Genomic DNA, 23843 nt, shown 5'->3' on the forward strand with positions numbered 1-23843 from the left:
TGCAACGCTGCTGGGTTTTTCACGCTCAACAGTTTACTGTGAGTATAAAGAATGGTCCACCACCCAAAGGACGTCCATCCAACTTGACACAACTGTAGGACGCATTGGAGTCAACATGGGCCAGCATCCCTGTGGAACGCTTTCAACACCTTGTAGAGTCCATGCCCCGACAAATTGAGGCTGTTCTGAGGGCAAAAGGGGGTGCAACTCAATATTAGGAAGGTATTCCTATTGTTTTGTAAATCAATGAGTCATACATTTTCTCCTTATTTGTTTGTGTGGAAACCTCACACATTAATTCAGTCTTGTAACTACTGTTGATAGGAGACTTCATAGATGTTGATGCTGTTGTGGCCTTACATAATCTGTTTTCAATGTGGATAGATTACAGATTAGATTAGAAAAGTGTATTAAGTGCAACTCTTCAATATAACAACATTTCATTGTTTGTCCTGAATATATACTGTTTTAACAATGAGAAGGAGATGCCTTCTTGGCAAGGTCTCCCTAACATGTATGTCATTTTAGGTACTGGGCAGAGTAAGAAAGATTGGGTCCTATCTGGTAAAAAACTGAAGTCCCTCCCTCAGAGTCTCCTGGAGCAGGCTGAGGAGGCCAGAAGGTTGGACCTCCAGAGGAACAAACTGAGACAGCTCTCTGGGATCTCCAACCTGGTCCACCTGAGAGAGCTCAACCTCTCCAGGAATGAGCTGGTGGACTTTCCCCTGGAGATCAGATCTTTGAAACTTCTGAAGCGGCTCTACATGAACCAGAACAACATCAAGGTCATCCCTGAAGACATCTTCCCTCATCTGGGGAAGCTACAGTTCCTCAAACTCAGCACCAACCGTCTGCCCAAACTCCCAGTGGACCTGAGTCAATACCACAGCCTCAGCTACCTCAACCTGTCCAATAACTGCCTGAAGGACCTCCAGGCACTGGTGGGGCTACCTAAACTCAAGGAGCTGTTAGTAGAACGGAATAGCCTGACTGAACTTCCAGCCCAGCTGTTCCAGAAAGGGAACTCGGAGCTGACCCTGTTCAAGGCCACGGGGAACCCGCTGAGGACCCCCCCAGAGGAGGTGTGTGACGGAGGGGTGAGGGACATTCAGAGCTACTTCGCCATGATGGAGGAGGAAGGCCCTGACATGCACACCACGGCCTGGACAGTCAAGACCATGTTCCTGGGTTCCTCCATGGCTGGGAAGTCCACGCTGTGTCGCAGCTTGAAGAAGAGTGGGCCCGTGAGGGTAGAGGAGGAGGACAGAACGGAGGGGATAGAGATCAGTGAGATGGATATGGAGGGGGTCCGGTTCCTATTCTGGGACTTCGCAGGGCAGGAAGAATACTACCTGACACATCATGTCTTCATCACCCCCAGAGCCCTCGTTATCCTCGCTATTGATTTGGCCAGGTAAACATATCAGTTGAGGGAGATCACTGTGCAATTAGTGTTAATTTGTGGGAAACTGACATTTGTAATTTAACATTAGTCTTTTACATTCTTCTAATATTTTAATTAACAGATAGTTTCGAAGATCATTGATAATGTTTAATTGATAGTACAGTATATTGATACATACAGTCGGAAGTTTACATACACCTTAGCCAAATACATTTAAACTCAGTTTTTCACAATTCCTGACATTTTAATCCTAGTAAAAATTCCCTGTTTTAGGTCAGTTAGGATCACCACTTTATTTTAAGAATGTGAAATGTCAGAATAATAGTAGAGAGAATGATTTATTTCAGCTTTTATTTCTTTCATCACATTCTCAGTGGGTCAGAAGTTTACATACACTCAATTAGTATTTGGTAGCATTGCCTTTCAATTGTTTAACTTGGGTCAAACGTTTGGGGTAGCCTTCCACAAGCTTCACACAATAAGTTGGGTGAATTTAGGCCCATTCCTCCTGACAGAGCTGGTGTAACTGAATCAGGTTTGTAGGCCTCCTTGCTCGCACACGCTTTTTAAGTTCTGCCCACACATTTTCTATAGGATTGAGGTCAGGGCTTTGTGATGGCCACTCCAATACCTTGAGTTTGTTGTCCTTAAGCCATTTTGCCACAACTTTGGAAGTATGCTTGGGGTCATTGTCCATTTGGAAGACCCATTTGCGACCAAGCTTTAACTTCCTGACTGATGTCTTGAGATGTTGCTTCAATATATCCACATAATTTTCCTTCCTCATGATGCCATCTATTTTGTGAAGTGCACCAGTCCCTCCTGCAACAAAGCACCCCCACAGCATGATGCTGCCACCCCCGTGCTTCACGGTTGGGATGGTGCTCTTCGGCTTGCAAGCACACCCCCTTTTTCCTCCAAACATAACGATGGTCATTATATAATAATAATCATATGCCATTTAGCAGATGCTTTTATCCAATGCGACTTACAGTCATGTGCGCATACATTTTTACGTATGGGTGGTCCCGGGGATTGAACCTACTACCCTGGCATTACAAGCGCCATGCTCTACCAATTGAGCTACAGAGGACCAAACAGTTATATTTTTGTTTCATCAGACCAGAGGACATTTCTCCAAAAAGTACAATCTTTGTCCCCATGTGCAGTTGCAAACCGTAGTCTGGCTTTTTTATGGTGGTTTTGGAGCAGTGGCTTCTTCCTTGCTGACGGCCTTTCAGGTTGTGTCGATATAGGACTCGTTTTATTGTGGATATAGATACTTGTGTACCTGTTTCCTCCAGCATCTTCACAAGATCCTTTGCTGTTGTTCTGGGATTTATTTGCACTTTTCGCACCAAAGTACGTTCATCTCTAGGAGACAGAACGCGTCTCCTTCCTGAGCGATATGACGGCTGCGTGGTCCCATGGTGTTTATACTTGCATATTATTGTTTGTACAGATGAATGTGGTACCTTCAGGCGTTTGTAAATTGCTCCCAAGGATGAACCAGACTTGTGGAGGTCTACCATTTTTTTTCTGAGGGCTTGGCTGATTTCTTTTGATTTTCCCATGATGTCAAGCAAAGAGGCACTGAGTTTGAATGTAGGCCTTGAAATACATCCACAGGTACACCTCAAATTGACTCAAATTATGTCAATTAGCCTATCAGAAGCTTCTAAAGCCATGACATAATTTTCTGGAATTTTCCATGCTGTTTAAAGGCACAGTCAACTTAGTGTATGTAAACTTCTGACCCACTGGAATTGTGAGACAGTGAATTATAAGTGAAATGATCTGTCTGTAAACAATTGTTGGAAAAATTACTTGTGTCATGCACAAAGTAGATGTCCTAACCGACTTGCCAAAACTATAGTTTGTTAACAAGAAATTTGTGGAGTGGTTGAAAAACGAGTTTTAATGACTCCAACCTAAGTGTATGTAAACTTACGACTTCAACTGTATAGTTTGTTGGTTTTACTGACTTGGGCATGACCTTGCCTTACATGTCAAAATGTATCATTGTAATGTCTCAGCTACAACATGGAAGATCCTCAGTCTTACAAAGAGAAGGTGTGTTTCTGGATCAATAACATCCAGCTTCGCGTCCCTGCCTCTGTGGTCTTACTGGTTGGAACTCACTGTGACCAGTGCCAAGACCAAGACGAGGTGAGGGAGAAGAAGAGACACATCGAGGAGAATGTTCGAGTCATGCTCGAAGAAAGGAAGGAGGTTTTACAACTACAGCAGAAGAACCTGAAGGACAATGCAGACCCCTCTCTGTTTTCTGAACAGATGAGCGAACTTGACCGGCTTATGGACTATAATTTACAGGTATTGTGTCCTAATTTGAGTTTTGTAAAGAGTGTTTGCTCTTTGAAATGGCCTACGGTTTGATCTGCGAGTATATTCATTGGTTTCTAATGTGTTTGCAGGTCCTGGAACTTGTACCTATTGACTGCACTAAGCATGAGGATATTGTCAAGCTCAAGGAGCACATTGTGAGGCATATCTTAACAAAGGATACATTCCCATGTGCTGAAAGGACCCTGCCCAAAAGCTACAAAGAAGTTGAGTTAGCCATTCATGACCTGGTGGGACAAAACCAAATAGCTCAACACGGTAAGTTATTTCAAATAAAAAACGGACAATTTGAAAGTTAAAGGCTCTTGAGTTGTAATTTTATATAATTCACTTTCTCAAATTACTGAATTGAAATTAAATCAACTTCAACCCTGTTAATTACATTTTTAATAACGCTATTATCAATTCTGACATCTGTCCATGTTAGGACAGTCTGAAACTGTGGTTGTCCTAATATGGACACAATGAGGTATTATAACTCGGTCACATTACTCTAATCAGACATCTCTTTTCCTTAACATCAGGAATAGTTTATTTTGATGACCTTCTGAGTGACCTCATTCCGCACCTTGAGTTGGGCGAGGAGAACGTCCACTCCATCCTACGTTACCTCCATCGTATCGGCATCATCGTGTGGTATGAGGAGATCCCTGCTCTGAAGGACAGGGTGTTCGTTCAGCCATCTTTCCTCATCTCACTCTTCAAGGTGAGACCTGAGGGTGACAGAAGGAAAACCTTTAAATTAGTGATCAACGACACCTGGTCCAGGAGAGCTACAGGGGTGTGGAGGCTTTTGCTACAGCCCAGAATTAAAAAAATCTACTGACCACCTAATAATTTATACGCTCAATTAGTTGAATCAGGTACTTTTGTGCTGGGCTAGAGCAAGATCCAGTATTTCCTGTCCCTGTAGCTCTCCAGGATCAGGTTAGGTGTGTTTTGAGTAGTGAGCACAATTAAGTAGCAAAGAGAATATGCTGTATTCTATTTGAATTACGGTGTTGTCTTTAAAGTCTTCTCCAGTACGGTGTCCATATTAGGACATCATATGTCCATGAAAGTTGCGTCAGAGTCACTCTGACTGCTGTCCTAATATGGACACCGTACTCCTATAACCAACGTCTCTCCTTTCTCCCAACCCAGACCATCGTGAGACACGACCTGGTCAAGCAGCTGGAGGCCATCCCCAGAGACGCGCTGCGGCAAGAGGGCAACCTGTTGGTCCACCGGGGCACGTGGGTGGATGACTTCAGGGAGAAGGGCACCCTGCATAACGCGGCCACACGGATCCTGGTACGCAGAGAACTGAGGCGGCTGGGGCTGGACGATGAAGACCTGGTGGAGGAGGTGGTGGGGAGTAAGACTAAGGAGGGGACCCTACTCAGCCTCCTGCAGCACTTTGAGGTCTGTCTCCCGGCTAAGGTGGGTAGTCCCCTGAACCCGGCAGCCCCGGAGTTCAAACCCGGGGAGAAGCAGTGGAAGTCATCCAACTTGGCCAGGGGTGATCCGGACGGAGCTTGTCTCTTCCCCAGCTACCTGCAGGACAATCGAATGGTGGTGCAGATGTGGGGAGAAGACAAGCTGGACGATATAAATGTCTATGTCTACTTTCTACCTGAGGTCCCTCATGGCTTCTTCCACAGGTAGCATTGGAATCTACAGTAGTCTACCATTTCACTGCTCTGATGTTTCACTTTAATTGTCACACATTTTCCAAAATAAATATTTATGTTCTGTTTATATTGGTATTACAAATAAAATATGTGGTTATTTAGGAAATGTATTTTATTTGTATTTCAGGCTGATCATCAAGACGTGCTCCCTGTACCAGACTCACTGGATAGGGAAGGACCACTGCCTGCTCAGCTCTGGAGACAAACTGGTGCTGATGAGAGAGAACAATAAAGATGGAGATCCATACATACAGATCCGCTGCAAGAGACCTGAGACCAGCGGTACAGTATGCTATTCATCTATTTCATCTGGAGAGGCAAATTAATGAGAATATGGGGTAAATTCAATCAATGTCTGCATAGTAAGAAAAGTGCTCGTAAGGACCTTGGTCTATCTAGCGCCCAGCTGATCACTTTTGGTTGAACATTTTTTTCCCATACTTGGTGTTCAGAAACATTTCCCGAACCGTCTTTTGCAACACTTTGAAGATGTCTTCAAACATTCTGAAACTGAAAAATATATGTTTGAAGGGCGACTGCGCTTCCTGATTTGGCCTTGTTTTAATCCATGCTCATTAAGAAATGGCTGAAGGCAAATAAGAGTTGTCTTGGGGGTGTGGTTTGATGTGGGTGTGCTTTGGGTGTGTCTTTGCCATTCAAGCACAATAAACAAGCGCAGTAGTGTGTACAGCAAGGTAAACTAAGCTAGCTTTGCTATGGAGAGAACAAAGTTTTGAAGTTGAGGACTTCTCCCCTCCCAACTGACTCGCCATCTCAAGATAGTCAGCTAATTCAGTTCTATGTGTAGGCCAAAGGTTGCGCTTACCTTGTGTTTAGCCAAGCTGAGGGCAGCTACCTAGCATAGCTTGGTGATAGCTGCAGCTGGCTATCCTATCTAGCTGATATTTCTCTGTCAAATCAGTTATGGGAAGATAGCAAGCGCCAGTGTATGGAATGTGTTTCATAAGACACTCGTTCTACAACGCCTTGCTACGAAAGTAGCTTGTAACTTAGTTTCAACGTAAATTCATGTTACCATGGAAACGATATCAACTACTGCGAGTTGAATTCCCGCGGTCTTCAGTCAGTTTAGCTGTTCTACAACCCAATATTCTATAACTGGCTAGTTTTGTCTCGTCTCTCCTAATGTCCACTGTTAGATCATTCCCGGGAGACAAATACCAGAACTAATATCCCTACAGGTGTTGGCTACATGTGGACATTGCACAAACATCGCCCAGCTTGAGTGTACATACAGTAGTACATCAACAAAAAATCGATGGATGTGTTCGTTTTACAAAGACAAAACAGTTCCTGCTGTAAATATTATATTGATGTTCTTATAAAGACAGTATGCCTACACTTTACCTAACAAATCAACATCTGTTGTGTGTAGAGTACAACTTCAGCTGTGTAACCAGAACTAGAATGGCATTTCTATTTCTATGGTCTATTTGCCAAAATGTAAGGATTTGGCTGTCTAACACACTGACATGCACAGCTCTCTGGGTGAGGTTCTGTCTTCAAGTTTCCAGAGAGTAATGAAGACCCTTCCATCTGTGTAATGTATTACAGGTTATGAACATGTGCAGTCAGGTGGCAGGAGGGGTGGAGTGCATGACACTCCATTTACATTTACATTTACATTTTAGTCATTTAGCAGACGCTCTTATCCAGAGCGACTTACAGGAGCAATTAGTGTTAAGTGCCTTGCTCAAGGGCACATTTACGTCATTTAGCAGACGCTCTAGTCCAGAGCGACTCACAAATTGATGCATTCACCCTATAGCCAGTGGGATTTTTTTTTGGGGGGGGGGGGGGGTAGAAGGATTACTTTATCCTATTTTGGGGGGGGGGGGGGTAGAAGGATTACTTTATCCTATCCCAGGTATTCCTTAAAGAGGTGGGGTTTCAAATGTCTCCGGAAGGTGGTGAGCGACTCCGCTGTGTGTGAGGGGGGGGGGGGGGGGGGGGGGGGGGGTAGAAGGATTACTTTATCCTATCCCAGGTATTCCTTAAAGAGGTGGGGTTTCAAATGTCTCCGGAAGGTGGTGAGTGACTCCGCTGTGGGGTGGGGGGGGGGGGGGGGGGGGGTTGAAGGATTACTTTATCCTATCCCAGGTATTCCTTAAAGAGGTGGGGTATCAAATGTCTCCGGAAGGTGGTGAGTGACTCCGCTGTGGGGTGGGGGGGGGGGGGGGGTAGAAGGATTACTTTATCCTATCCCAGGTATTCCTTAAAGAGGTGGGGTTTCAAATGTCTCCGGAAGGTGGTGAGCGACTCCGCTGTGTGTGAGGGGGGGGGGGGGGGGTGGGGGGGGGGTAGAAGGATTACTTTATCCTATCCCAGGTATTCCTTAAAGAGGTGGGGTTTCAAATGTCTCCGGAAGGTGGTGAGAGACTCCGCTGTGGGGTGGGGGGGGGGGGGGGGGGGGTAGAAGGATTACTTTATCCTATCCCAGGTATTCCTTAAAGAGGTGGGGTATCAAATGTCTCCGGAAGGTGGTGAGTGACTCCGCTGTGGGGTGGGGGGGGGGGGGGGTGGGGGTAGAAGGATTACTTTATCCTATCCCAGGTATTCCTTAAAGAGGTGGGGTTTCAAATGTCTCCGGAAGGTGGTGAGTGACTCCGCTGTGGGGTGGGGGGGGGGGGGGGGGGGGGTAGAAGGATTACTTTATCCTATCCCAGGTATTCCTTAAAGAGGTGGGGTTTCAAATGTCTCCGGAAGGTGGTGAGCGACTCCGCTGTGTGTGTGGGGGGGGGGGTAGAAGGATTGCTTTATCCTATCCCAGGTATTCCTTAAAGAGGTGGGGTTTCAAATGTCTCCGGAAGGTGGTGAGTGACTCCGCTGTCCTGGCGTCGTGAGGGAGCTTGTTCCACCATTGGGGTGCCAGAGCAGCGAACAGTTTTGACTGGGCTGAGCGGGAACTATGCTTCCGCAGAGGAAGGGGAGCCAGCAGGCCAGAGGTGGATGAACGCAATGCCCTCGTTTGGGTGTAGGGACTGATCAGAGCCCGAAGGTACAGAGGTGCCGTTCCCCTCGCTGCTCCAAAGGCAAGCACCATGGTCTTGTAACGGATGCGAGCTTCAACTGGAAGCCAGTGGAGTGTGCGGAGGAGGGGGGTGACGTGAGAGAACTTGGGAAGGTTGAACACCAGACGGGCTGCGGCATTCTGGATGAGTTGTAGGGGTTTAATGGCACATGCAGGGAGGCCAGCCAACAGCGAGTTGCAGTAATCCAGACGGGAGATGACAAGTGCCTGGATTAGGACCTGTGCCGCTTCCTGTGTAAGGCAGGGTCGTACTCTCCGAATGTTGTAGAGCATGAACCTGCAGGAGCGGGTCACCGCCTTGATGTTAGCGGAGAACGACAGGGTGTTGTCCAGGGTCACGCCAAGGCTCTTCGCACTCTGGGAGGAGGACACAACGGAGTTGTCAGCCGTGATGGCGAGATCATGGAACGGGCAGTCCTTCCCCGGGAGGAAGAGCAGCTCCGTCTTGCCAGGGTTCAGCTTGAGGTGGTGATCCGTCATCCATACTGATATGTCTGCCAGACATGCAGAGATGCGATTCGCCACCTGGTTATCAGAAGGGGGAAAGGAGAAGATTAGTTGTGTATCGTCAGCGTAGCAATGATAGGAGAGGCCGTGTGAGGATATGACAGAGCCAAGTGACTTGGTGTATAGGGAGAAAAGGAGAGGGCCTAGAACTGAGCCCTGGGGGACACCAGTGGTGAGAGCACGTGGTGCGGAGACAGCTTCTCGCCACGCCACTTGGTAGGAGCGACCGGTCAGGTAGGACGCAATCCAGGAGTGAGCCGCGCCGGAGATGCCCAGCTCGGAGAGGGTGGAGAGGAGGATCTGATGGTTCACAGTATCAAAGGCAGCAGACAGGTCTAGAAGGACAAGAGCAGAGGAGAGAGAGTTAGCTTTAGCAGTGCGGAGAGTCTCCGTGACACAGAGAAGAGCAGTCTCAGTTGAATGACCAGTCCTGAAACCTGATTGGTTTGGATCAAGAAGGTCATTCTGAGAGAGATAGCAAGAGAGTTGGCTAAAGACGGCACGCTCAATAGTTTTGGAAAGAAAAGAAAGAAGGGATACTGGTCTGTAGTTGTTGACATCAGTGGGGTCGAGTGTTGGTTTTTTGAGAAGGGGAGCAACTCTCGCTCTCTTGAAGACGGAAGGGACATGGCCAGCGGTCAAGGATGAGTTGATCAGCGAGGTGAGGTAGGGGAGAAGGTCACCGGAGATGGTCTGGAGAAGGGAGGAGGGGATGGGGTCAAGCGGGCAGGTTGTTGGGCGGCCTGCAGTCACAAGTCGCAGGATTTTATCTGGAGAGAGAGGGGAGAAAGAAGTCAAAGCATAGGGTAGGGCAGTGTGAGCAGGACCAGCAGTGTCATTAGACTTAACAAACGAGGATCGGATGTCGTCAACCTTCTTTTCAAAGTGGTTGACGAAGTCATCCACAGAGAGAGAGGAGGGGGGGGGGGGGGGGGGAGGATTCAGGAGGGAGGAAAATGTGGCAAAGAGCTTCCTAGGGTTAGAGGCAGATGCTTGGAATTTAGAGTGGTAGAAGGTGGCCTTAGCAGCAGAAACAGATGAAGAAAATGTAGAGAGGAGGGAGTGAAAAGATGCCAGGTCGGCAGGGAGTTTAGTTTTCTTCCATTTCCGCTCCGCTGCCCGGAGCTCAGTTCTGTGAGCTCGCAATGAGTCATCAAGCCACGGAGCTGGAGGGGAGGACCGAGCCGGCCGGGAGGATAGGGGACACAGAGAGTCAAAGGATGCAGAAAGGGAGGAGAGGAGGGTTGAGGAGGCAGAATCAGGAGATTGGAGGGAGAAGGATTGAGCAGAGGGAAGAGATGATAGGATGGAAGAGGAGAGAGTAGTGGGAGAGAGAGAGCGAAGGTTGCGGCGGCGCATTACCATCTGTGTAGGGGCAGAGTGAGTAGTGTGGGAGGAGAGCGAGAGAGAAAAGGAAACAAAGTAGTGGTCGGAGACATGGAGGGGAGTTGCAGTGAGATTAGTAGAGGAGCAGCATCTAGTGAAGATGAGGTCAAGCGTATTGCCTGCCTTGTGAGTAGGGGGGGACGGTGAGAGGGTGAGGTCAAAAGAGGAGAGGAGTGGAAAGAAGGAGGCAGAGAGAAATGAGTCAAATGTGGACATAGGGAGGTTGAAATCCCCCAAAACTGTGAGGGGTGAGCCATCCTCAGGAAAGGAACTTATCAAGGCGTCAAGCTCATTGATGAACTCTCCAAGGGAACCTGGAGGGCGATAGATGACAAGGATATTAAGCTTAAATGGGCTAGTGACTGTGACAGCATGGAATTCAAATGCGGGAGATGGCACTCTTCTCATACTGAGTAGCCTACAGAGTAATATGAGAAGAATGCAATTGCTAAACTCATGTAGATATTCTAAAGAAAGTGTTTTGATAACCTTGAAGTGTAACAGTTCCATGTAGAATAAACCATCCTTCACATAATACTGTAGAATCAGTGTTTTGCTAATATAACAATGTGCAAATATTACACGTCTTTCATCTTTTATTGTCATTCACAGCCAATACAGATACTGTACCTATCAACATTTTGTTTGGTGGTGCTGGGGCTACCTTGCCAAACATGTCAGTCGTCAGACACTACATGACCAAAAGTATGTGGACACCTGCTCGTCGAACATCTAATTCCAAAGTCATGGGCATTAATATGGAGTTGGTCCCCCCTTTGCTGCTATAATTATCTTCCACTCTTCTGGGAAGACTTTCCACTAGATGTTGGAACATTGCTGCGGGGACTTGCTTCCATTCAGCCACAAGAGCATTAGTGAGGTTGGGCACTAATGTTGGGCGATTAGGCCTTGCTCGCAGAGTGCATTCCAATTCATCCCAAAGGTGTTCGATGGGGTTGAGGTCAGGGCTCTGTGCAGGCCAATCAAGTTCTTCCACACCGATCTTGACAAACCATTTCTGTATGGACCTTGCTTTGTGCTTCTTGTGCTGACATTGCTTCCAGAGGCAGTTTGGAACTCTGTAGTGAGTGTTACAACCGAGGACAGATCATTTTTACCGCTACACCCTTCAGCACTCGCCGGTCCCATTCTGAGAGTTTGAATGGCCTACCTCTTCGCAGCCGAGCTGTTGTCGCTCCTAGACGTTTCCACTTCATAATAACAGCACTTACAGTTGACTGGGGCAGCTCTAGCAGGGCAGATATTTAAAGAACTGACTTGTTGGAAAGGTGACATCCTACGACGGTGACAAGTTGAAAGTCACTGAGCTCTTCAGTAAGGCCATTCTACTGCCAATGTTTGTCTTTGGAGATTGCATGGCTGTGTGCTCGATTTTATACACCTGTCAGCAACGGGTGTGGCTGAAATAGCCAAATCCATTAATTTGAAGGGGTGTCCACATACTTTTGTATATATAGTGAACCTTCCTGTATGGTGTTGCCAGCGCCAGTAGATCATCACAGATACTGGTCATGAAGGAGCCTGACTTACAGATCCGACCCAGCTCCTATCACAGAGAAAGAGAGGGAGAGAGAGAAAGACTTGTGCAGACTGCCACGAGGAAACAGAATCAATACAGCATATTTTTCTGGTACTGTCCATCGGTGGCTTGCTTTTGGAGTCAGGTCCAGGAATGGTTATCTCATAATATCAGGGTTCAGATGGACCTTCAAACTGTATTGCTAGGGGATCTGAAAAAACATGATCAATCAATGGGAAATATCATTATACTCTTGGGTAAAGTATTTATTTTAGGGCAACATCGGTAGAAGTGTTACAAATAGGGAGGTTCAGGACCCTCGTAAGACATCCCAGTAAAATGGAGGGATGTATTGCGAAATGAAAAATGGCATTATACTGGGAAAGATGGGTTAATCTGTGGACATCGGCAGGTTGGAGTTAAGATCAGAATGGCTGGTGGATTAGCCGCTGTGGGTGAAAATCCAACACTTGCAGAAAGAGGGAATTAGGAACACCTTACTAATATTGAGTTGCACCCCCTTTTGCCCTCAGAACAGCCTCAATTCGTCGGGGCATGGACTCTACAAGGTGTCGAAAGCGTTCCACAGGGATGCTGGCCCATGTTGACTCCAATGCTTCCCACAGTTGTGTCAAGTTGGCTGGATGTCCTTTGGGTGATGGACCATTCTTGATACACACAGGAAACTGTTGAGCGTGAAAAACCCAGCAGCCTTGCAGTTCTTGACACACTCAAACCGGTGTGCCTGGCACCTACTACCATACCCCATTCAAAGGCACTTAAATATTTTGTCTTGCCCATTCACCCTCTGAATGGCACACATACACAATCCAGAATATTAAAAAGTAGTCACTAATGTGTTGTAAACAATTTCATCTCATTGACATCAGCATATTTCTCTTTTGCCAGCAGAGTTCCGTCGTTCTTGGGATCTCTTCCTGACGGTGATGTATGCTAGTGGTGCTGTCTAGACAGTGGCCTGGCCTATGCCAACATGTCCACACCCCCTGTAAGGAGAAAGGTTGCACAGCCTACTTCGTCTGGAGAGACTGGCAGGACCTCACAAACTCAGACATCTATGACCTGTAAGCCAAATGTATCTAATGTAATTGTTACTTGTCTATTTGTCAATGCACAACTGTATTGTAATTATATTATTGCACTTATTTCAAATTATAAATATGTTGTTTCTCTACCAATATACTATTAAAAATGAAGTGTGTGTGTCGAACAGTGTGCAGGAGGAAAAACAACTCTGCCGAAACGGACACACGCGACGGACCAAGTTGCTTTTCCCAAAAGGTACAGTATGTTTTTAATGTTAAAGTAAGCGGGATTACCTACTGTTTACAATGAATGCTTCCCATTCAAATACTGTGTGTGTTTTTTTAGATCCTGTTATCAACAAATCAGAAGGACAATGACCAGAAGCTAGAAAGAGAACTTCATCAGAGTTAGATGTTTTCTCTTTCAGTGACGTCTCCAAGTTGACTATCTTACTATCAAAAACATGTTCCTTATTTGCAACATCAAAATCTTCACTCATTACAGTTTGGGTTTAGGTTTGAGGTCTCATTTATAAATAAAAGTGCACAGAGGGAGCAACCATATTCATGTTTCTCTCTCAATATTATGAAAATATTACTTTTCATATCTTACCACAGGGCTGCGCTCTTGCTCCATAATGAGAAAAAAATTATACTGATGTACAGCTACACAAAACTGTTCATTGCAGTCCAGATATCCACTTTCTGATGCCTTACCCTCATACCAAATAAATAATTTCAAGCCCCTGACATGACATACTCCTTTTTGTATTTGTAATGTATTTAATTTATTTATTAAATACTTCATTCCAGATTTAGAATGTAATGGGTTACTTGATATCCAATTAATACATTCAGAGTGCTGAATGTTTTCTATGAGGATTGTACAATTCAAGAGTTTGAGGACTGATTCGAAATGGAGTTGACCCCAACCCTGGCTATAATGTTTTTATACTGAAGGAATTCTCTGTATGTTCTATCGTGGGGAAGGGGTGTACCTAACTGAATTACAGTGCCTTCAGAAGGTATTCACGCCCCTTGACTTTTTCCACATGTTGTTCTGTTACAGCCTGAATTTAAAATTGATTAAATTTAGATTTTGTGTCACTGGCCTACATACAATATCCCATTATGTCAAAGTGGAAATATGTTCTTGAAATTTTTACAAATTAATTACAAATGAAAAGCAGAAATGTCTTAAGTCAATAGGTATTCAACCCATTTGTTATGGCAAGCCTAAATTAGTTCAGGAGTAAAAATGTGCTTCACATGTTACATAATACGTTTCATGGACTCACTTTGTGAGAAATAATAGTGTTTAACATGATTTTTGAATGACTATGGAGGTTTTCCAATGACTCGCAAATAAGGGCACCTATTCCAAAACATGCATCCTGTTTGCAATAAGGCACTAAAGTAAAGCTAAGCACAGGCAAAATCCTAGAGGAAAACCTGATTCAGTCTGCTTTCTAAAAGACACTGGGAGAGAAATTCACCTTTTAGCAGTGGTGAGAAAAGTACCCAATTGTCATACTTGAGTAAAAGTAAAGATACCTTAATAGAAAATGACTCAAGTAAAAGTGAAAGTCACCCAGTAAAATACTACTTGAGTAAAAGTCTAAAAGTAGTTGGTTTTAAATATACTTAAGTATCAAAGGTAAATGTAATTGCTAAAATATACTTAAGTAACAAAAGTAAAAGTATAAATCATTTCATATTCACTATATTAAGCAAACCAGACAGCACTATTTTCTTGTTTAAAATTTTTTTATGGATAGCCAGGGGCACACTCCAACACTCAGACATAATTTACAAACAAAGCATTTGTGTTTGGTGAGTCTGCCACATCAGAGGAAGTAGGGATGACCAGGGATTGTCACGATCGTCTAATGAGGAGGACCAATGCGCAGCGTTGAAGGTGAACATGACTTTATTAAATTAAAGCCTAAACACGAAAACAACAAACAATGACGAAACGTGAAGTCCTCCGTTACAATGACTGACAAGGAACAAAAACCCACAACACTAAGGTGAACACTGACAGTTTAAATATGGCTCCCAATCAGAGATAACGAGCCGACAGCTGACACTCGTTACCACTGATTGGGAGTCACACGACCAAACAATGAAACACAACCAAATACAACACAACCAAATGAACACACCCTGGCTCAAAATACACAGTCCCGGAGCCAGAGCGTGACAGTACCCCCCCCTAAAGGCGCGGACTCCGACCGCGCCTACACCCCAAATAGGGAAGGGCTGGGTGGGTATTGCTCCTCGGAGGCGGCTCCGGCTCCGGGCTTGACCACCACCCTACTACAATCCCCCCGCAGTGTCCCCAGTCCGATCTGACCCAGTTAGCTGGATCAGGACTGCCGACGCGCACCCCTGGCTTGGCGCGTGAGGCAGGAATGGACCGGACCTGGCAGACGATACGCACCCTTTGCATGGTGCGTGGAGCCGGAACAGGCCTCACCAGGCTGAAGACTCGCATCCCTGGCTTGGTGCGAGTAGCAGGAATGGGCTGAATCCGGCTGACGACTCGCACCCTTGGCTTGGTGCGAGTAGCAGGAATGGGCTGAATCCGGCTGACGACTCGCACCCTTGGCTTGGTGCGAGTAGCAGGAATGGGCTGAATCCGGCTGACGACTCGCACCCTTGGCTTGGTGCGAGTAGCAGGAATGGGCTGAATCCGGCTGACGACTCGCACCCTTGGCTTGGTGCGAGTAGCAGGAATGGGCTGAATCCGGCTGACGACTCGCACACCCTTGGCTTGGTGCGAGTAGCAGGAATGGGCTGAATCCGGCTGACGACTCGCACCCTTGGCTTGTTGCGAGTAGCAGGAATGGGCCGGACTGGGCTGGCGACGTGCACCACAGACCTGGTGCGGAGAGCAGGAACGGGCAGAGCCGGGCTGACGAGACGCACCACAGGCTTGATGCGGAGAGCAGGCACGGGCAGAGCCGGGCTGACGACGCACACCACTGGCTTGGTGCGGGAAGCTTGGATGGGCCGGACTGTACTGGGGACACACACCACTGGTCCTACACCGGGATCTGGAACGGGCCGGACCGGACTGGCAACACACGCCAGTACCTCTCACCGTGCCTCTACTTCCTCCATCCCCTCTTCGACCAGTGGCCCCCGTAACCCGGCGGCCTTCTCCGGCAACCCACTGGGCCGCTCTATCGCGGCCTCCTGCTGGTCCGACGTCGTGAGCCCCCCCCTAAAAATTTTCGGGCCGTCTCTCCTACCCGTGGACCAGGTCTCCATATCCCTCGCCAGCCTCTCGCCCTTCTGCCATAGTGTCAAGCCCTTCTCCTCCTCACTCGGCTTGACCCAGTCCAGGAGGCGAAGGAGATCTGTGAGGGATCTCCCTGGCGACGGCTCCTGGACACGCTGCTTGGTCCCATCTTGGTGGGTTTTTCTGTCACGATCGTCTAATGAGGAGGACCAATGCGCAGCGTTGAAGGTGAACATGACTTTATTAAATTAAAGCCTAAACACGAAAACAACAAACAATGACGAAACGTGAAGTCCTCCGTTACAATGACTGACAAGGAACAAAAACCCACAACACTAAGGTGAACACTGACAGTTTAAATATGGCTCCCAATCAGAGATAACGAGCCGACAGCTGACACTCGTTACCACTGATTGGGAGTCACACGACCAAACAATGAAACACAACCAAATACAACACAACCAAATGAACACACCCTGGCTCAAAATACACAGTCCCGGAGCCAGAGCGTGACAGGGATGTTCTCTTGATGTGTGTGAATTGGACCATGTTCCTGTCCTGCTAAGCATTCTAAATGTAACGAGTGCTTTTGGGTGTCAGGGAAAATGTATGGATAAAAATTACATTATTTTCTTTAGGAATGTAGTAAAGTAAATGTTGTCAAAAATATAAATAGTAAAGTAAAGTACAGATACCCAAAAAAGTACTTAAGTAGTACTTTAAAGTATTTTTACTTAAGTACTTTACACCACTGCCTTTTAGCAGGACAATAACCTAAAACACAAGGCCAAATATACACCAGTGTTGCTTACCAAGATGACATTGAATGTTCCTGAGTGGCCTAGTGTAATGGGTGATTTTGGACGGAGTCAGGCGCAGGATGGTAAATCACAGAATATATGGTTTATTCAGGAACACAGCGGTAAAACACTCCAGTGCGGGAAATACGGCGCACTGTAGAAAAACAAGGCACACGGGTGAATATCCCGGCGATACAAAATACAAAGTAGCTCCACCGAGCTAGAGTCACCTCCACAATAACTAATCACACACAAAGACAGGGGGGCAAAGGGAACACTTATACAGGTACTAATGAGGAGATATGAACCAGGTGTGTGTAATAAACAAGACAAAACCAATGGAATGATGAGATGAGGAGTGGCAGTGGCTAGAAGGCTGGTGACGACAAACGCAGAAGCCTGCCCAAACAAGGAGAGAAGGCAGCTTCGGAGGAAGTCGTGACAGTACTCTAATGCCACGGTGCCAGAACCGGCTGATACCCTAAGACACATTGAAAGGGAGTTAGGTTAGTGGAGGAGTGGCGGAGAGAGTTCTGGGCATATTCGGCCCATGGCAAGAACACCGACCATTCCCCTGGCCGGTCCTGGTAGTAGGACCGCAGGAACCTACCCACATCCTGATTCACCCGTTCCACCTGCCCATTAGACTCGGGGTGAAACCCAGAGGTCAGGCTGACAGAGACCCCCAGATGTTCCATGAACGCCTTCCAGACCCTGGACGTAAACTGGGGACCCCGGTCAGACACAATGTCCTCTGGCACCCCGTAGTGCCGGAAGACATGAGTAAACAGAGCCTCCGCAGTTTGCAGAGCTGTTGGGAGACTGGGCAGAGGAAGGAGGCGGCAGGCTTTAGAAAAGTGGTCCACAATGACCAGGATGGTAGTGTTACCCTGAGAGAGAAGAAGATTGGTTAGGAAGTCAATAGACAAGTGGGACCATGGCCGTTGTGGAACTGGTAAGGGATGTAACTTACCCGCTGGGAGGTGCCTAGGTGCCTTACTCTGGGCGCACACCGAGCAGGACGAGACATACACCCTCATGTCCTTAGCCAAGGTAGGCCACCAGAACTTCCCGATCAGACAGCGCACTGTACGACCGATACCTGGATGACCAGAGGAGGGAGACGTGTGTGCCCAATAGATAAGACGGTCATGGACGAGAGACGGCACGTACCGCAGGCCAGCTGGGCACTGAGGTGGAGACGGCTCTGTGTGTAACGCCCGCTCTATGTCCGCATCCACCGCCACACTACCGGCGCCACAATGCGGGAGGCCGGGAGTATTGGGGTGTTGTCTATGGGCCTCTCCTCTGTGTCGTACAGCCGTGACAGCATGTCTGCCTTCACGTTCCTAGTACCTGGTATGTATGACAACGTGAAATCAAACCGGGTGAAGAATAAGGCCCACCTGGCCTGGCGAGGGTTCAGCCTCCTCGCTGCCCGGATGTGCTCCAGGTTACAGTCCAGACGAGGAAAGGGTGTTTCGACCCCTCGAGCCAGTGCCTCCATGTGGTCAGGGCTCTGACCACAGCCAACAGCTCCCGATCACCAACGTCGGGGGGGGGGGGTGATCGAAGACAGCCCGAGCGAACACCCGTAGTTGTCCAGCGCGTCTCCTCCTTCACTCCAGACCGTGTTGGCCCACCATTTTTTCATTAATCTTTCCTTATTTCCCCATTGACCTGCTAAAATTCCCATTTCCATCAACCAGTTGCCTCTGACCCATTTGTGTCCAACAGCAAAAGAGAGACAAAGAAAGTGTGAGAGAGAGGGTAGACGAATGAAGGTGAAAACATCTGTGAGGTTGCTAGAAGTTATCAACAGAACAGTGCAGTAAAAAAACTTTATTTTCCTGTAATATATGTATTTCCACACTATGAGGTTGGAATAATATTGTGAAATTGTGAAAATGATGATAATGCCCTTTTTTGTAAGAGCTGTTAGAAAAGACCACCTGAAAATTCAAGCTGTGTTGGTGGGATGGAGTTTTAGCCTGCCTGGTGACATAACCAGGCGGTATATTTTTTATAGACCAGTAAGAAAGAGAGTTCCAAACCTCTTTGCATATAACAGCTAGTTTTCCACTCCCCACTCAGACCACTCCCAGTCCTAGTTAAATTATACATTTTTGTTTCTTTTGACCATTAATGTACTTAATTGTTACCCAGACCTTTTGACCAGTAATGTACTTAATTGTTACCCAGAAATTATTTGATATTGAGATAAAAACGTCTGCATTGGACCTTTAATGGGCTGTGTGTGTGTGTGTGTGTGTGTGTGTGTGTGTGTGTGTGTGTGTGTGTGTGTGTGTGCGTGCGTGCGCACGTGTACGTGTGTAAGCGAGAGGTGTGTAGGCAGAGGCGTCATGCCCATAGGGGGCACAGGGTCACGTGCACCCTCAGATTTGTCCTGTTTTAAAAAAAAGCCAATTAGCAATTTTATGAAGTTGGCTTTAGTTAGCCTAAATAGGTTCCCAATCTCCCAACCTCATAACTAGCTAGCAAGAAACCATTTCAGGCTATCAATCAAGTTATGAGTAGCTAGCTTGTCTTACTATCTTAGCTGGCATGCCTGCTGGCAAGGTTTGTAGACTTCAGAAAAGCAAATAATAACTAAATGTAGCATAGATTAGGGCTGTTGCGGTGACTGTATTACCGCCACACCGGCGGTCACGAGTCATGAAGGCAGTCAAATTCCACATGTAATTAGGCTTCTCCAAGCTCTGATGCTGCTGCTGGTCATTAGTAGCCTACCAAACTTGCTAACTGCCTGGTACTCAGCACTCTATTGTCCCTCTAATCACTCTGACATCAATGCAAATGTATTCGAAAATCTAATCAAACACTTCATGAGAGGCCATGAGCTCATGTTGCGCAACATTTCTATAGGCTATGCAATTGCGTGAGAAAACAGAGTGGTGGCCGCTAATAAAAAGATGAGGACCCCATCAGCTTTCTATAGGCTAGACCAACTATATTTATTTCTCAACTTTCCTAATATTGAGCACATTGCTTATATTTACAACAGGAGTATAGCCTACTTGACTGGCATGAAAATAAACCACGGGGAAAAGCGTCCTCCATTCGCTATTTCAGTGCATAGACGACATGTATGTTTTCCCGCTGCCCCTGTTTCGATACAGGTGCATAATAATGGTCCATTCTAAATCAAAACAAATTTCACACATATATTATTTGGTATATGTGTGACGAGTACTGCGCATATGAAGAGGCAGGACGCAGACGCAGGAATCAACAATGTAAAGGTTTGCTTAACACTGAGCAAGAGAACAACAAAGAGCAAGTACACGACAAGACACTAACAGTCACACACAACACAACACTGAACAGTCCAGGGCTATATAGGGGTGGTGATGAGATGATGAGGTGCAGGTGTGCTGGAGGTGATTAGGGTGCGTTGGGTTTCCATTCCGGTGTTGCCGAGGTGGTGCGCTCAGACCGGTGGCTCAGTAGACCGGCGAATCAGAGCACCGGAGGGGAGCAACAGCAGGAGATGTGACAGTACCCCCCTCCCCACTCCCCGGACGCAGGACGTCGCCGGCCAGGAGGACGACCTCGAGGACGAGGAGCGGGCCGGTCAGGGTGGCGACGGTGGAAGTCCCGAATTAGGTTGGGGTCCAGAACGTCCCCAGCCGGAACCCAGCTCCTCTCCTCAGGACCATACCCCTCCCAGTCCACCAGGTAACGGAGCCGTCCACCACGGAACCTGGAGTCCAGCAGGTCCCACACCGCATACGCCGGACTCCTGTCAATGTCCAGGGGCGGAGGGGACGGCATCCGCCAGAGGACCAGGAACCACCGGCCTGAGGAGAGACACATGAAAAGTGGGTGAGACACAGTAGTGAGGGGAAAGGAGCAGCCGGTACCTAATTTATCCACCGGAGGACCTTGAACGGCCTCACAAACCGGGGGCTCAGTTTCTTGCAGGGCAGGTGGAGAGGGAGGTTTTTAGTGGACAGCCAGACACGATCACCAGGCTGGAATACGGGGGCCTCACTGCGGTGGCGGCCGGCTTGGTCCTTCTGCCGACGAATGGCCCTCTGGAGATGGACATGGGCGGCGTCCCAGACCTGTCCGGCCCTGCGGAACCACTCGCCGACAGCGGGCGCATCGGTCTGGCTGGATGTCCAAGGGGCCAGGGCCGGCTGGTACCCCAGGATGCACTGGAAGGGAGTGAGCCCCGTAGAGGAGTGAACGAGGGAGTTCTGGGCATATTCTGCCCAGGGAAGAAACCCCACCCACTCACCCTGCCGGTCCTGACAGTGGCAACGAAGAAACCTCCCCAGCTCCTGGTTCATTCGCTCCACCTGCCCATTCGACTGAGGCCTATACCCGGAAGTGAGGCTGGCCGTGGCCCCAATGATCTCCAGGAAAGCCTTCCACACTCAGGAGGTGAATTGGGGACCACGGTCTGAGACGATGTCCATAATGCCGGAAAACCTGTTGGAACAGGACCTCAGCAACCTGGAGAGCAGAAGGAAGACCAGTTAGTGGCAAAAAAACTGTATGATTTGGAGAACCGATCTACGACCACCAGGACCGTGGTGAAGCCATCAGAACGTGGGAGGTCAGTGACAAAGTCTATGGACAGGTGTGACCAAGGTCGCTGAGGCACTGGGAGAGGAACTAGTCTGCCTGCCGGAGCGTTCTGAGATGTCTTCGTTTGGGTACATATGGAACAGGAGTTAATATAGCGGGAGACATCAGTAGCCAAGGTGGGCCACCAGTATTTTTGTGAGAGAGAATGTACGGTGCGCGTCCTACCGGAGTGCCCTGCCGTAAGGGTGGTGTGCGTCCAGATCAGCAGGCGGTCACGGAGCCTGGTGGGTACATACAGACTCCCGAGTGGCGCAGTGGTCTAAGGCTGTGCCACTAGAGATCCTGGTTCGAATCCAGGCTCTGTCGTAGCCGGCCGCGACCGGGACACCCATGGGGCGGCGCATAATTGGCCCAGCGTCGTCCAGGGTAGGGGAGGGAATGGCTGGCAGGGATGTAGCTCAGTTGGTAGAGCATGGTGTTTGCAACGTCAGGGTTGTGGGTTCGATTCCCACGGGGGGCCAGTATGAAAAATACATTATTTTTAGGAGCGACAGGTAGCTTAGTGGGTAAGAGCGTTGTGCCAGTAACCGAAAGGTCGCTGGTTCTAATCCCCGAGCCGACTAGGTGAAAAATCTGTCGATGTGCCCTTAAGCAAGGCACTTAACCTTAATTGCTTCTGTAAGTCGCTCTGGATAAGAGCGTCTGCTAAATGACGTGAGTGAGTGAGTACACGTGCCCGGAGGGGAGTTGGCAGGCGCTGGGTCCTCCTGAGCCGCCAGGCGGATATCTTCGTCCACATCCCAAACGACAGGTGCCACGATGAGAGACGGAGGCAGGATAGGACCCCCCAGATCCTTCCGTTCTCTGGTATGGTGCATCCTAGAGTGTGCGTCGGATTTCACATTCTGGGATCCTGGGCGGTAGGACAGAATAAACTGAAAGCGAGTAAGAAATTGGGCCCACCTGGCTTGACGAGAGTTAATAAGTTTTGCTGCTCCTATGTGCTCCAAATTCCGGTGGTCAGTGAGAATCCGGAATGGATGGACTGCGCCCTCCAGCCACCGCCAACAGCTCCCTGTCACCAACTCCATAGTTCCTCACTGCGGGGGTAAGGTTTTTCGAGAAAAAGGCACAGGGATACATTTTCTCTGGCTTACCTTGCCGCTGGGAGAGGACCCCACCCACGCCCTTCTCAGATGCGTCCACCTCCAGGATGAAAGGACAAGCTGGATCTGGGTGTTTTAGGAGGGGCGCTGTGGTGAACCTCTCCTTCAGCCTCTTGAAGAAAGCGTCAGCCTCAGGGTTCCAGGCCAGCTTCTGAGGGCCCCCTTAAGCAGAGAGGTGAGCGGGGTGGCTATGGAGCTGAAGGACCTGATGAAACGCCGGTAGAAGCTCTGTAGGCCCTTGATGGTGGTGGGGACTGGCCATAACCTGACGGCGTCCGTCTTCACTCTTTCCATGAACACCCCCTGAGGACTGATCCTCTATCCCAGGAAGGAGATGGCCTGTTGGTAAAGGGGGATAAATGCGAATTCCACCAACAGGCCATGTTCCCGGAGGCGGAGTAAGACCGCTCTGACGTCTCTGACGTGCTCCTCGAACGTAGCCGAGTAGATCAGGATATCGTCGATGTACACCACCACCTGTCTACTCAGCATGTCTCGGAACACGTCATTGACGAAGGACTGGAACACAGAAGGTGCGTTGGCGAGGTCGTAAGGCATGACGCAGTATTCATAGTGGCCTGAGGTAGTGCTGAATGCCGTCTTCCACTCGTCTCCTTCCCGGATTCGGATCAGGTTGTAAGCAATCCTCAGGTCCAAATTGGTAAAGTACCGGGCCCCTCGCAGCTGCTCGATGGCCGACGGAACCAGAGGGAGGGGGTACCGGTACTTGGTGGTGACTGCGTTCAGCCCCCGGTAGTCAATGCACGGTCTCAGTCCTTTTTGGCCACGAAGAAGAAGCTGGTGGAGGCAGGAGAGGTAGAGCGTCTCATGAACCCGTTTCAGGGTCTCCGCCACATACTTCTCCATGGCCTCAGTCTCCGCTCTGGAAAGGGAGTAAATGCGACTCTTGGGGGGTGTTGTCCCTCCAGCAGGTCAATGGCACAGTCTCAGGGCCTGTGAGGAGAGAGACACTTTGCCTTGGAGGCAGAGAAGACATCGGAGAGATCTGCGTACTCACATGGAATGTTGGGCTGGAGGGCGGACTCCGGACTCTCCACTAACGTGGAACAACAAACCACCGGCAGGCAGGTCCTCCGGCA

The 23843-nt window shown here is 48.3% G+C and overlaps 1 protein-coding gene across 1 annotated transcript in view; it reads left to right on the forward strand.

The window, feature by feature from the left end:
- Positions 1-512: 512 nt before the first annotated feature.
- LOC311128588 (uncharacterized protein) overlaps positions 513-23843 on the forward strand; it is a gene marked incomplete at both ends in the record, with an annotated part of 168940 nt that continues 145609 nt past the window's right edge. The window contains 6 exons of the mRNA XM_084160775.1: positions 513-1414; positions 3442-3739; positions 3841-4027; positions 4294-4475; positions 4913-5412; positions 5570-5729. Coding sequence (XP_084016901.1) covers positions 513-1414; positions 3442-3739; positions 3841-4027; positions 4294-4475; positions 4913-5412; positions 5570-5729 — 2229 coding nt within the window. The remainder of the gene's footprint in view (positions 1415-3441; positions 3740-3840; positions 4028-4293; positions 4476-4912; positions 5413-5569; positions 5730-23843) is intronic.

Source organism: Coregonus lavaretus (assembly GCF_964263955.1).
Source record: "Coregonus lavaretus genome assembly, chromosome: 4".
Lineage (NCBI taxonomy): Eukaryota > Metazoa > Chordata > Actinopteri > Salmoniformes > Salmonidae > Coregonus > Coregonus lavaretus.